The 14,023-nt window shown below is 45.2% G+C and overlaps 1 protein-coding gene across 8 annotated transcripts in view; it reads right to left on the minus strand.

Annotated features, from left to right (window-relative positions):
* Positions 1-14,023, minus strand: part of GALNS (galactosamine (N-acetyl)-6-sulfatase) — a 56,007-nt gene that overhangs the window by 4,873 nt on the left and 37,111 nt on the right. The window contains exons 13-15 of one of the 8 annotated variants that reach the window (XM_049806468.1): positions 7,925-8,042; positions 4,322-4,521; positions 304-1,065 (exon numbers count right to left, since the gene is read on the minus strand). In XM_049806468.1, the coding sequence (XP_049662425.1) occupies positions 4,435-4,521; positions 7,925-8,042 (205 nt within the window). In that variant the 3' untranslated portion in view covers positions 304-1,065; positions 4,322-4,434. Of the gene's footprint in view, positions 1-303; positions 4,522-7,924; positions 8,043-9,281; positions 9,835-9,890; positions 10,084-11,037; positions 12,328-14,023 lie in introns of those variants that run through there. The other 7 variants (XM_049806467.1, XM_049806466.1, XM_049806465.1 and 4 more) reach the window with 7 other exon arrangements.

Here is a 14,023-nt window from a genome sequence, read left to right on the forward strand (position 1 = left end):
ATCAAATACTACCAGAAAACAAAAGCAAAAGTCTATTTCCAAGTATTGTAACTGTGAAGAGAAATGGAAAACAAGCCACTTTAACTGCACAACTCTTATTTGGATACTGAACAAGCACTCAAGACTAACTCTTGGAGAGTGCATGTAGTTTGTAAAGTTTCCCAGTGGTGAGGACAACAGCAAGATCCCCGGGGAGAGATTTCTCATCTAGCTGTGCTGAAGAGGCTGCTGGCAACTCTGCAGACAATAAACTGCCTCCCAGTACTGCCTTCCCCCCAAAGCCCCAGTTCAAACCATTCTCACCTTCAAAAGGTCTTTCTTCAGCTGCTGAAATTATTTTGCATGGTGACTGCAAGAATGTCCTCGCTGGAATAAAGAGTATTCATCCACCTTTGGGAGATACTCATCTTGCCTGCTTCACTTTATGTGAAACCAGGAGGCTTCTGGAAGCTGTCCACCACGTTCGGGAAAGGCTCGACTCAGCAGGTACCGAGAACTGCCAGCTTCCACGTGGCAGCAAGTGTCCCAAGTTCAACAGGCTCCTTCTCGGCAATATTAGTTTCCGTTCCTTTAGTAAAAGCCCACTGTCATCCTCAGCACTCGCCTGAAAACTCAGTCCCCAGACACCACATAACGTTTTATTAGCAAATACGTGGGTATCGCTCGCTCTCGTTCTGTTCCAAACGTGCCCATTTTCACATTTTATACTGTGTTCCTCGGCTTCCCATTTAAAATGCAGAGGCATGTTATCTTCCATCACTGCACTCAATACAGTTTGCAGGGCATTAACCTTGGCTCTAAGTGTTCGGAATTGATCTTCTGGTTTCCAATTCCAGTGTTCAGATCCCCAAATTGTTGGTCCTCAGAGACTAATTTGCCACCGAAATAATCCATTTGTCGCTGCAGGATTTTAAATCAAGGCTCCATTTTTGCAGCCGTAGACTGTAAATGCAGTAGGACTTTTTCCACGATTATTAGCTACATCAATTTCAGAAGCTTCTCTGCATGGAGGGTTGGATGATAACACAGCCTCAGGGGCAGAGCAGGGGGACTCGAGAGGCTCAGCTAATTGGAAATTAAAGGCAAGAAAGAAATTCCTTGGACTCTTAGCCCAAGCAGATATTAAGCTTTTAGCATTTAGCAGATGTATTTAAATATAAAGAAAGGAACATCACATAGAAGCAGTCTTAGAAAGACATCATCATTCCTTTAGCTCTTATGTCTTGCAGCTTGAGAAAAGAAGCTACCAACAAGCCCGCTTCACTGCTGCAGGTCCCTGACCGGCGGCCAGTAAACCCCACCAGACCCACTCCTCTGTCGACCGCTATTGCACACACAACCCCAGGCAAGGTCCCACAGGCAGCTCCTGCAAAGCCAACACCTGCCCCAGTATGGGAAGCTCCCAGAACTGGGCAACTATCACAGAGACCAACTTCAGATCAGAGGCTCAGAATAATGATCAAGGGCAGACGTGGCAATGCATGGTGGCCTCTTTGTGATCCACGGCGCGTATCGGTGTTTTTGAGCTGCCCCACGCATCCCTGCGGCTGTGCTGTGGACGCAGCCTCAGGCCACGTATGCCCCTGGTCCCCACACCAGCCTCTGAATTGTACTTGGGCAGCTGTGTGGGCTGGGAAATTGATCCACGTTAAAAATAATACAGGGAAAACAAAACAAGCTATTTTTAACCCAAGCCAGTCCCATGATCTGGAAGGCGTATCTGTGAGACTGTCCCAAAGCAAGGTGTTATTTAGTTGTTTTACAGGTGCGCACAGACAAATCATATAATGCATTTCTGATAGTTTATTTTTTCTTCATTATTTCTTCATCTTGCAACTTTAAAATCTGTACATCTTTGGGAAAGGCATTGATTTAAAATTCTTCCTAGCTATCCAGCTGTAAAACTACTATTCTTATTTAAATTTAGAGCAGTAGGTTCTTCACATTAAGCTTTGATCTTTTACAATAAATGGACATGAAGCAAATAATAAACAGACGTCAAGTCAATTCACTTATAGCAGCCAGCTTTCTAGTGCAAAGTTTACATCCAGTATCTATGCATGGAGAGATTATTTCAATGAGGAATGAGGACTTTGTGTGCTGGGTAACCAAACACCGTGCATGCTGAGAACAGGATGGCTTGTCCAAGCAAGTTTCACAGGCAGGGGAAAAGCAGTATCTTCAAAACTGCAAGCTGTGAAAGAGTAAAGAACAAAGTGGCAGCCAGACAGGTAGGGGACGCAGGGTAGCAGGCACCCAGGACGCTCACGATGTGCATACTGCAAATGCTAAGAACCAAGAAACATGTCTGGGCTAGCGCTCAGACGATGAGCTGCGATCCTGCGATGCAATCTCTTAATAAGCAGCACGTAGAAAGACAAAGCACTGTTACAATTCGCAGCAGATACGTTCATAACTATTTGAGGGCTGACAAGGATTTTCAGGGAGTTGTAGTGACAGACTCCCTCCTCTGGTGGTACCTTCATCTGCTGATAATAACGAACTGCAGGGTCCTGAACACTTTGGAGTGACACAAGCACTAAAGCAGATGTGGACAGCCCCCAGAAAATGGGAAGTTACTGGTTTTGTCTGGTCTGCTGTGCTGCCAGACGCACACGACTGCTGCAAGTCCTCCTACCAGTCCTCCTCATACAGCATCACTGAAGAATAGGCTGATCAGAATCTCCCAAGACTTGAGCTATCTGCACTATGTCAAAACAAGGAGAAACGTTATGGATGAACTGGAAATGCCTTGCTACACTTGAAGGACAACTGGGAACATCATAAGGCAATTAAGAAATTTGGACTATAAACAAATGCCATTTGTAGATGCACAGAGATTCAGAGGCTCTGCCAGCCGATGAAATGTTGGCTGTGATTTCTGATAGGTGGAACAGTAAGAGCCGACTCAAGTGCTGTTCTTATTACAATCTTATAGGATTATCCAGCTTCATGAGATATACAGTAGGAAATACTGTGGAGGGGATTACAGGTAGCATAAACCATGGGAACAGAGAGAATGAGAGCATTTGGGATTACAGGGAGGGTAAGAACAAGCAGCTGAGAAGCCTGTAGCAGGCAGTAGCACAGCAGTTACCAGAAAAGCAGGGCTCTCAACCCATCTCAAGCCAGCCCCAAGCTTTGCTTGGGAAGCAAGTAGGGCTGTTTACAGGTACAGAGCACCTCAATTTTTCCCAAGGCAGCACAACGCCATATGGAGAGGGCATGCGTATTGTACAAAACACTAGAGGGGTGGAAGTGGAGCTGTCAGTGGTGCAAACAGCATGTTCAAGGTTGCTTGTAACTACTCCCCCGAAGCCCCAGAGTAACCTTGTGCAGTTTTGTTCAAGACACGTTTAATTAGCAATAGCAAAGGGTGTGAAACAGGCTCAAAAGCAGATGAGAAATCTGCAATGTGGAATTTGTGCAAAGGACCAGCATTTACCATGAACTCTGTTTAGAGAAGTGCTACACCCAGGCTGTGGAAAGTTTGCACAAGGAGAATTCCTCAGAGAGCGTACACTGGAAACAGGGTCAAGAGTTAACATCTGATGTAAATGGGCATTTCTGAGCCTGCAGTTGGCTGGACCCAGATCATGAGACTAGAAGCGTGACTTAAACCATATTTGGACCCAGATTTTTGGAAACAAAGAAAACCCCTGAAATGAACAACTGACCCCCAGCTCCATAAGAACATCCTGCCCACCATCAATAAGGCAATACTTACATGAACACCATCTTCAAATTTCTTTATACCGTTACCTAGGGAATGTTTGCAGCTACAGATGGAAGGCAGGCAGGGTGTTCTCCCTGGAGCCAACCCCTTAGACGGGAACGGGAGGGAGCACTTGTTTGCACCCAGCGATGCACAGCAGCAGTCTGGGCTGTACAGCTGCACCCAGTACTCACAAGTTCAGAGAGAAAGGAAAAACAAGTTGATGTCCAGAGTTCACAATGGAAATCAAATGTTAAACCAACAAGTTACAGGCAAACAAAACACGGGCAGTTTGGGCAGGGTTTTCTGGCAGTTGTAAGTTTCCTGAACAGTCCCTCATGGCTGCTGTAGGGGCATCCGAACGAAAAATTATTTGAGAGAGCAGGCTGGGTGGAAGAAGCAAGAGGAAAGGTGCATCCATGGCATTTCTGAGGTGATGGCAGAGTTGTGGTTGTCCAGAGAGCTTTTACAGTTGAAACAGTCTTCACTGAAAAGTTACCATTTACGGAAACAACCAGAACAACACAAGAGTACAGGCTAAACCCTGAGCACTAGCAATATAAACACTGGCCCTTTTGGAAGAGCAAATGATGATATCATACGTACATCACACCCTTCCTGTGTAAACAGGAGTGCCAACGTGAAAAGACATGCTTTGTAAACTGTATGTCCAGCTGGTTATAGCTTTTCTGTGTAGCTCTTGAGGGCTGCAGAGAAGATCAATGAGGCCAAAAGCACTTCTTAGGATCAGACTTGGGCGGTTTCAGGCACTTCCCTAGCTTCTCACAGCCTGGAGGAGACCAATTCTGTTAAAAACAAACAAAAAGTATACAGAAAGATGATTCATACCAAGTATCTGCTAAGCCCTGTACCCTAACCAACCCTTTTTCATTCTCACAAAGACGCCCTTATGTCCTGCTTGAAAAAATGAAACTCCTCTTACAGCTGATGCTCCTGGGCTCATCAACTTCCCAACTCCAAACACTATTCAAAAAAAGCTTTAGGAAAGACTACAAATACTTCTGCAGCAGATGATTCCCTCTTCTAGGATACAGTGGTCTCCCCTGTACAAATGCAGTCTGCTGGGACTCTGGTGACCTTCCTCTCTTTACTGTAGTGGCGTGGAGCAAGCAGACCATGAGGTAAAACCCCCAATTTTCCTGGGATCCACAAACGAGTTCTTGTTCTTAGCACTAAGATATCTATGCATTTTCTTGTGGAAACAAGCAAAAAGCAACAGAAGGCCAAGGGTGTGAGAGAGATAAGAATGCCTGTATTTTAATGAGCATTTTGATGGATGAATTCATGAACAGATGGAGTAGGAGGCATTTATGAGACAACTACTCCAGTGCATGCAGACCAAAACTATTTGTGTACCTTGTTTCCATGTTTCTTGAACTACCTTTCTCCAGCACATGTACAACAGAGAAACGACGTCATCAAGGAAGCCCACTGCAAACCTCAGCTTCCAAAGGGATTAACGGAGGAAGGAATTTGGACAAAAACTTTTTCAGTTTCATGGGGCTTTGCCATTTAAAATTTGGGACTGTGGTAATGTGAATGGCAGGTTACAATTCCCATTCTGCCTTCAGGAATCTTTTGCCTTCATTCTCTGTCCCTCCCTCTCTCAAGGTCTATCCATCCATGGGAGATTCCTGCTGTCGCTTATTAAAGGTCAGTTCAGCTCCGACCGATTGCCTTTCATTTTATTTATTTTTATCCTTCAAGTCATTTACATTTTCTTGGAATTAAATTCCTATAGAGTAAAAGAAAAGCTTAAGCCCAGAGAAAATGCCAGAGCAGGTTTCTATTCCATCCAGCTGACAACAGATGGCAGTGAGACACCAGCTATCTCTGCAGAAGGAGCAGACCACGGAGGGGAGCTTTGGCGGAAGGCACCTCACTGCACGAAGGGCTCCGGATGGTTTAAGAACAATTAATGCTGTTTTCTAAATCCGTTTCTCAATTTTAAAATGCACAACCACCGCTGGAAATTTTAGACGCCTGACCACTCTGTAGAAGCAATAGAGATCCAAAGAAACAAATGAAATGTTTGTTCTTTTGAAAAAAACACATCGTATCTGCTTCAGTCCTGAAGTCCAAGTTGGCTTTCCTGGATCCATGCTGGAAGTGCAGAGAGCCCTGAGGACACCATGTGTGCTGCAGGTCAAACACGCAGTCAAGCCAGCACGGCTCCACTCCATGGAGCAATTTCTCCTACACTTCCACAGGAGGAAAACACAGCAGAACTGGCTCCGCAGGAGCTTCATCTACACTGCTGGTGGGATACACCACAGATGGGCCAGCAAACACTTCTTCTGCTCAGGAGGGCTGCTGCTGCTACGCTTCCATCAATCCCAAGACTGCAGTAGCTACAAAATGATCCATCTGCTTTGCTCATGGATAAGTAAAGACAATTCTTCTCTGTCCCAGAAAGGATATCAAATATCCATGTCAAATAAATGGGTGACAGAATTTAGAGGAGAGTGCTGGGCATAGTATTAGTAGGCGATTCTCCCAGCATCCCCCAAAGACAGATCTAGGGCCCAATCAACCCCAGCAATACCATCACTCCAAAAAGATTTGGGCATCTTCATTTCTGGCCTCAAAAGGCAATAATTCGGTGCCTGTTTATTTCAGTTTTGTGACCGTGTAATTAGCTTATGTAGGAAGCTACTATTAGCTACTCTATGTAGGAGTTTATATAGAATAGAATGGAAAACTCGTAATATTTCCTGCTGGGATTTGAACATTTCTCCTGGGATTAGATTACCTCCCAACCCGCCAAGGAGGACTTTCTGCCTCAGAGAGCTTGAATGATCTGGTTTGAGCTCAGCCAAGCACTGGATCAGTCATTAGCTCTCTCTGCTTATAGACTAGGCAGGCATAACTGGGTTTGGCCAAGCCCTGGACATTGCCATAGCCAAAGCAGAAGCGGCTGCCCATGGTCTGCAAAACTTCTACCCAACTGAGATAGAACAAGGCATGCTCGGGGAGAAGACTGACTCTCAGTAGCCCCAAAGAGAGGGCTGGGTTACAGGACCAAGTATGGGACCTCCAGTGGAGCACTTTTTCCATTATGCAATCCAAAGACACTGTTGACAAACAGGAATACCAGATGTTTTCACAGCACCTAAACACACTGCCCCAGGGCAGCTGCAGAACAGCGGAGTATGCCTACACTTTATGAACCAGTTTAGGAGTTGGAGTTAGCACAGAAGAAATGCCTTTCCAGTGAAGGTCTCTGGCAGCAGCCAGGCACTGGGGAGAGTGCCTGAACCCAAAAGGTCCCAGAGGAGCACAGAATAGTGTTTATTAAGGGAAAAGTTGAATAATGAAAGAAAACAACACAGAAACAATGGTCCTTCAAATCTTTTTCCTACTTAACATCCAAAAATAAAAAGATGTGACAAAGCTAAAAAAGATCTTTGCCTTCTCACTAAGGAGACACAGCTCCACATTTTGAACTTTTCTGTCTATCTGGAGCCAGACCCTAAGCAGCAGGTACTGACTGTTTGTTTCAGAAGATTATTTCAGTGTCAGAAAGATTTTGCCTATTACTATTTTGTGTCAGTCTACAGGCACATCCCCTTAGACTCCACACACTCTTGTCATCTGACAACTTTACCTCCTACAAACCATGCAGTTTCTCAACAAACCAAGCAGCATTTGACAGGAAAGCCAAACTGTAACTTCCCAACATACAATTTGAAGCAGAAAACAGAATTGTAAATGTTTGTCATGTTTCAAGCCATAAAGACTTTGGAAAAGTCAGGCACAGATAGAATTGGAGGAGACCAAGCAAGACCAAAGATACTCACACACATTACTGAAAAAGAGCCACTGTCCCAGTCCCACCACTCAAAACACAGAGGACTTCTGAGATTTGCAGAAGGGGATTAGAAAGGAGAAGGCGGCCCTACAGTTGTAGATATTGCCGTATCTCTAAGGAAAGAAGCCATGGTTTATCACAGCATGTTGGTAGACCTTCCAGACCTAACCCCACTCTGTATGAGCCTTCCTACACTGCTGCGTTCCACAGGTAACAAACATCCCTCTCCTCCGTGGAACAGCCAGAGAGCCCTTCAAACAGGTGAGCACGCATCTCTTCTCCATCCCTTCCCAGCATCATGTGGCATTTTATAACGCCTTTACAAAATATATTTTAAGCTAAGGATTCTCAAATGTATTTATGCTTTAACCACTCACCATGACGGCCTTGTCGCAGACGTTAAGCTGTGGCTCCCCTGGCACCATGGTCGCTTTGTGCTGCTGGACAACGACAGATATTCGCTCCATAGCCCTTTGGTATTCATCGCTGGGAAAACTAGTACGTGAAAAAAATACAGACGTTATTAGTGAGGCTTCACACATGGTATCATTACAGCTTCCACGTCACTAAGCTAGGTCAGAAGACTTTTCCTGGGCCATAGTGAAGGAGAAGAGTACCTAAACATGCAGTTGACACTAACTGCCCATAGGACCTAACAGGTCGATAGGGCAATGAAGCATCTGGGCTGAGAAAGTCCAGCCTGGCCGGGCCTGGGGACTGCGGGTCTGAGATGCTTTGCTTAGGGCAGCAAGGACAGCAGATGGCTTATCCTCCCCAGCAAAGAAGCACGTGGCTCCTGGCAGATCATCTCTCAGTATGGGGCTTCAGCTTTCCAAACTGCTAGTTCCAGCGGCCCCAAACGTGTCGCTTCGTAGTCAAGCAGATAGGCTGCGAGCTCGTGTTGATTCCCAAAGGGGATCTTGTTGGCAAAGGTGGCATGTACAAAGGAGGGTGCTTCTGGGGTTTTCCTCAAGCTGCGCCTTAAGCGAATGTCAAGGGAGACTTCCTAGACACAGGACAAACACCTTGCCAGCCACGCTAGTACATTAAAGAAGTTTGGTGAGGCAATCCTTCTGGTGTGTCACCCAAAAGGTCACCCATACATCCTCCACTCTTTCAAGTACTTTTCCGTAACACGTGCATCACTCAGAGGCATTTATTGTAGGGAAACAAAGGTAATGTCAATACTTTGTTTTTCAAGGCTGTTCTCAAGCTAAGGGCTTCAAACACGACCAATGGCTAGTAAAACTTCACAATCACCAAGTAAGATGAACTAATATTATGCAAACAGGAAGATGAAGAAGAATAGAAGTGACTTGTCCAAGACAAGAATACCTCCTCCATTTCGCAACACCCACCCCAGGGTTCTGCCCCATCCACGTTCTTCCATTACAGCTTTATTATTCCAAGCTGAGACCCATCTGTCATGCTCCAAGCCCTCATACAGGGTTATAAATTACCAGATTTTTATCCACCCAATTACTCCAGTAGGTACTTGTTTAAGTGGTTCAGGGTGTACTTCACTAATACTTCAAGTATTTCTAAAATGGAGGATTACTACCCAATGATCTCATTTTGTCCATCACATGAAGAGTCACTTAAAAAACAGAGAGCAGCAAATTGCTTCTGAAGATAAAAGAAACAATGCAGCTTGGTCCTGACCTCAGGCTCCCTTTGCTTACAGTCCAAGCTGGCCACCAGCCCCACACTCCAGCTAATTTCCTTCTTTGAAAAACAATCACATTTTGAAGCCCAGTAATGTGCCAACAGTTTCCAGTAAACCCTATAAATATCACATCTCGGCAGCCATCCAGAGAGAAGCTGATTGTGGGGATGGGCCTGAGCTTTGCTGATAGAGAACCGGAAGGGAATTTGAAATGACAAGCTTGAGCAAACTAATCTGTTGCTCTCACACCCAGCTAGCTGTATCCTGGTGGAGAGGCTATCACCGGGACCGGCTGTGTGACCTGTACGGACCACCCTGAAATTCAGACTGTTCTTGCGAAGCTCCCAAATTTGCTTGCTCCTCTCCCCACGCATCCCGCCTTAGCTGTCGCAGCAGCCAGCTGCCCCAAAGACCGCTGAAAACAGAGGGACAGGCAGAAGTTTGGGAGCTGCCAAAGACCATCTCTGACTCACACCCCGATGAGGACACTCAAGGCAGCAATCATTTGGCTCAGCCAGTGTTGCATCCCGGTGGCACAATGGCCTTTCAGTTTGGCAAGATTTTATCTGGAAGCCCTCTGGTCGCATTACAAGCACGCAGGATTGCCAGCCCGGCAGCACGCTTGAAAAAAAATCAAAACAGATTTTTAAAAGAGGCAGAGAGGGTTTAAAGCTAACCTGTGTTGACACGCAGAGAACAGCAAACACGGGAGAGCCTGCACATGGAGAGAAAAGGCTGCAGAAACAAACGCACCGAGGGAATCTGCCTAAAACTGCAGGCAAGTACCAGGGATGCACACAGCATGTTGGACATCTGAGCTGGAGACTGGATGAAACGGGGCAGCCAGAAACATTTTAAAGCCTATGTACTCTAGTGATAGAAACAGAGAAGAAATGCTGTTTAGGGAGACACGTGTATTTCAGTGTTTTAGATTTCTACTGCACCTATTGTGCCAGGATTTGAAAGCTCTTCCAAACCCAAGCTAATCACACTTTATTAAGACCCTTGTATTAAGGATTAATATGAATTAATACATATTTTAATCAGTTGTTAGAGTCTAACAGATACTCCAGATATCAAATCATTTAATACCTCCTACTGCTGCTCTTGTAACTATCTAATGTGTTTATTTCTGTCACATACTTGTGTCATCTCTCCAGCATTTATGATCTTCTTTTAGAAGTGGACCCATAAGATAAAATGTTGCTGCTAACTAATTAAGCTCCACAGCATCTTTGCAAATATTTAAGTGCTAAAGAGATAGCCCAATTTCATCCATCGAAACGGCTTTTCATACATAGGATTCCAAATTAGCTATAATCTGGACAGACCAGTGGAAAACACAGCTGTGCTCTGGATGAAAGATAAACAATATGTTGTCACGACTGCTGCTTTTTGCTCCAAATATGCCAGTCCTGTTGAAGTGAAAAAAATCTTTTTTGCTATAATCTTAACTACTGCATTTATCCACAGTATTGTTGCTCATTAGCAACCTAAGACACATGAATGCTGCAGTATAACAAAATGGCTCGAGTCATTTGAATCATCTCCTTGATTTAATTCCCATGTTCAGGACACTCCTGTTTTTTTCAGCTAGCTCAGCAGTGACAGGAAATCTTGGCCTAACTTCAGCTCCTGGTGTTTTTGAACAGCTCTCCCCTGCAGCTTCTACACTTTTAGATTATTTCAGCATTTAGCACAGGCTGAATGACTTCCCCAAAGCATGATAGAAACAGCTTGGCACATATAAAAGACTCACACTTCTCACATAAGTACAAAGCTGGCTAAAGCTGAAGAACATGTATAGATTATGCTCCAAGTCATACCGCTAACCTATAAACCTTGTCTCAGTAGGGCTTAACATGCTCTTAAGCTGGCTAAACCTGTTGACACTAGCTTAAAACATATCCGATTGTGTTGAAGCACACGACAGTGACAGACCCCGAGTGCTGTAAGGTGTCATTCAATACTGGAAGATCGTCACTGATCGTCTTCAGATGCCTCAAACACATGAACTATCTTCCTCATCCAGACGTGTATCAAGTCTCCAGGCATAGCAGGGGACTGCAATGCCTGCAGGATGGCACCAGCCCCGGGGCTGGCATTGACGTGAAACTGGAGTCACACAGAGACAAAGCCGTGCTGGCAGTGAGGGTTGGTTTTCCTGTCTTGGCCCCATGGAGATCCCCATTCCTCGCTCCAGTGAGCTCAGGTTTTGCTCAGACAGACCTGTTTTGCTCCACCATGTGCACCAAGATCCAATATCCATGCAGGGATTTGTAAAGTATTTACTGACTGCATACAGAGAGGTTAAAACTGTCTCCAGCCTTACGCAAGAAGTGCATTTTGAGAGAAAATCTGCAAGAGAAAAGTGCCTTTAATCTGTACATAAGATGGGGATAATTACTTCATGGTAATCAGCCTGAGTTGTTAATGGAGCTGGGAACCTCTCTTACTCTTACATGGAGTCCCCTCATTTCCCTGAATGCGTATGCAGGACTGGGCTGCAAGGGCAGGGTTTGCTACGTTCTCTGTTCCAAAAAAGATGATATTATCCACACAGGTGTTTGGGCATTATTGTCTGCATGAAGATCCAGACCTCGCTGCCTCCAGGGCATGCTGCATTTTGTATTCTAGTTCAACAATCCTGCAGAAGGAGAGCTGGGAATAGCACTGGAAGAATGAGAGGGTGAGCAGGTGGTGTTGTGAGGAGTTTGCTAAAAGAGATCCCCCAGCGTACACAAAATTATTCCACGCTCAGAATGAGCGAACGGAGTGGACAAAGTCCAGGGTCATTACACTAATTGACACTTTACCTCCGGGAAGTCTCTGGAGATCCAATCAGGGCTGGATTGCGAGCACAGGGTCCCAGGCACAGGTGTGGCCTGTGCTTCCTTCATTTAGTGTAATTGTGCCTTGGCAATCTGTTCCCATCTCCTCCCTAGCCAAACAACTCCAGTGTAACCTGCTCTGCCATTAACCCTGCCATGCCCTACGCTGAAATTCAGGTTTGGAAGAAGGAGGGTTTGTCTCACACGCTGCTTTCGGTGTTAGAGCTCTGGTTTAATCTTGCAGTCGTCGGTCTGTCACCTTCAGGTCTGCTAGCATCCTCAGCTGTAAGGAGAGGGAAAGGGCGATTCTCTACCATCATAAATACACCCTCAAATAGATCAGAACCAGAGCAAATTAAAGAGCATTTTCAGCATTTTTTTAGATCTAGATCTTGATGTTTTATATCTCATCCTGATGATTCATATATGGGGACAGCGCAGTATGTCTATCCTGGGAGTGACAGGACCATGTTATTATTGAGAGGAATGTAACAAAATGGGTATTACATAGCACGCTTCACACAAACCTTACAGTGGGCTCTTAATAGCAGCTTTCAGATTTATAGCATGTTATACCAGACGCACATGAATTTATGGGAAGAGCATAAAACTTGGCTAAAGATTTGTATATTTTACTTCCTTCTCCACTGGAATTATTTTAATTAAAAACATTATTTTTAATTGTGAAATACACCCAGGTTCAGGTAATTTGATTTTATCTGTTATCAGTGCTTTGAGGCTGCTCAGCACTGTAGTATCCAAGTCTTGATCTTGTCCTATTATTCAGTCTTCCTCAGTTCCTCTATTCTATCATCAAGTTTATTTGCAATTTAAAGTCTGCACAATACAGAAGGCAGACAACAGGTTTGGGGCTCTGCTTCTGAAACCTGGCGACTTGCAATTACTGGGAGACTCACAGGGCCAAATTAAAACAAACAAGGAATCAAAGAGAAGACTGAAGGGTGGCCCGTACACCCATTCTCCTCTCTCGTCCAACAGCATCTGTGGGCCCCAGATGCAAATACCCCTGGAGGTGCGTGGGGCATGTGGCCAGTTAGCCACATGAATATTTGCGAGTATTGATGATGCCTCTCACCTGTCTGGATTCTCTAAAGGTGTCCACAGCCTTCCTTGCAGCGAGGAGATCTGATCGTGCCAATCCTCTACCTGGTCACCTATTTTCCTGGGAGCTGTAACTCCCCAACTCCGACAATCCTGCCTTTCCACCACATTGCGAGCAACCACAGCATTTAAATGGCAGAGGGGAAAAAGGCAGACTGACTACGCAAAGCCTTAGTCTTTGCATGAACAGGCGACAGAAAATAACGACTATCTGATCCTCCCGCTAGTTGCTTCAGTGGTATTTCTGAATCATAATTTATGCAATGGGCTCTTCAGGCTACTCTCTGAGGCTGTAGCACTGCCTGGACCTGTTTCTGAAGACGACAATGTCCATTTCAAACAGCATTTTGCATTTTTGAAACTGGTTCATATGGCTTTTTACTTCAATGTTCCTTTTTATACAGCATCATTCTAGTCTAGACAGTTACTCATCAAAATACCTGCAGGCTGTTGGTCTGCCACGATTAAGCACAAGTTACAGGTTGATCAGATGGTGTGCCGCAACGCAGAGCACTGATCCTGGACTGGGTAAAGAGCAGCTATCGATCGAGACAAGTTTGTCTCCATTCTTAGTCCCCAGGCTAGTGACTCTCCTCTGCAGGTGTATTTTTCTTCCAGCCACCAGAGCTGGCTGTGTACCGGCTGCCACGCCTGCCTTGCATACTTCTGACAACATTTCTGGGTCCAGCCCCTGCTTGCTTGATGCTTGGTGTTTTTCACCGGCATGGCTGAGGCTCTTATGGATTCTGTGGAATCCATAGCTCTCCACAGTTTCCACAGTTTTAGTGTTCCTCAGTGCCACCTCTCCTGTGGCAGCAGCTAATTTGCCCCTGCAATGCAGCTGGTACCATTTCCTT

Source organism: Accipiter gentilis, chromosome 7, assembly GCF_929443795.1.
Source record: "Accipiter gentilis chromosome 7, bAccGen1.1, whole genome shotgun sequence".
Lineage (NCBI taxonomy): Eukaryota > Metazoa > Chordata > Aves > Accipitriformes > Accipitridae > Astur > Astur gentilis.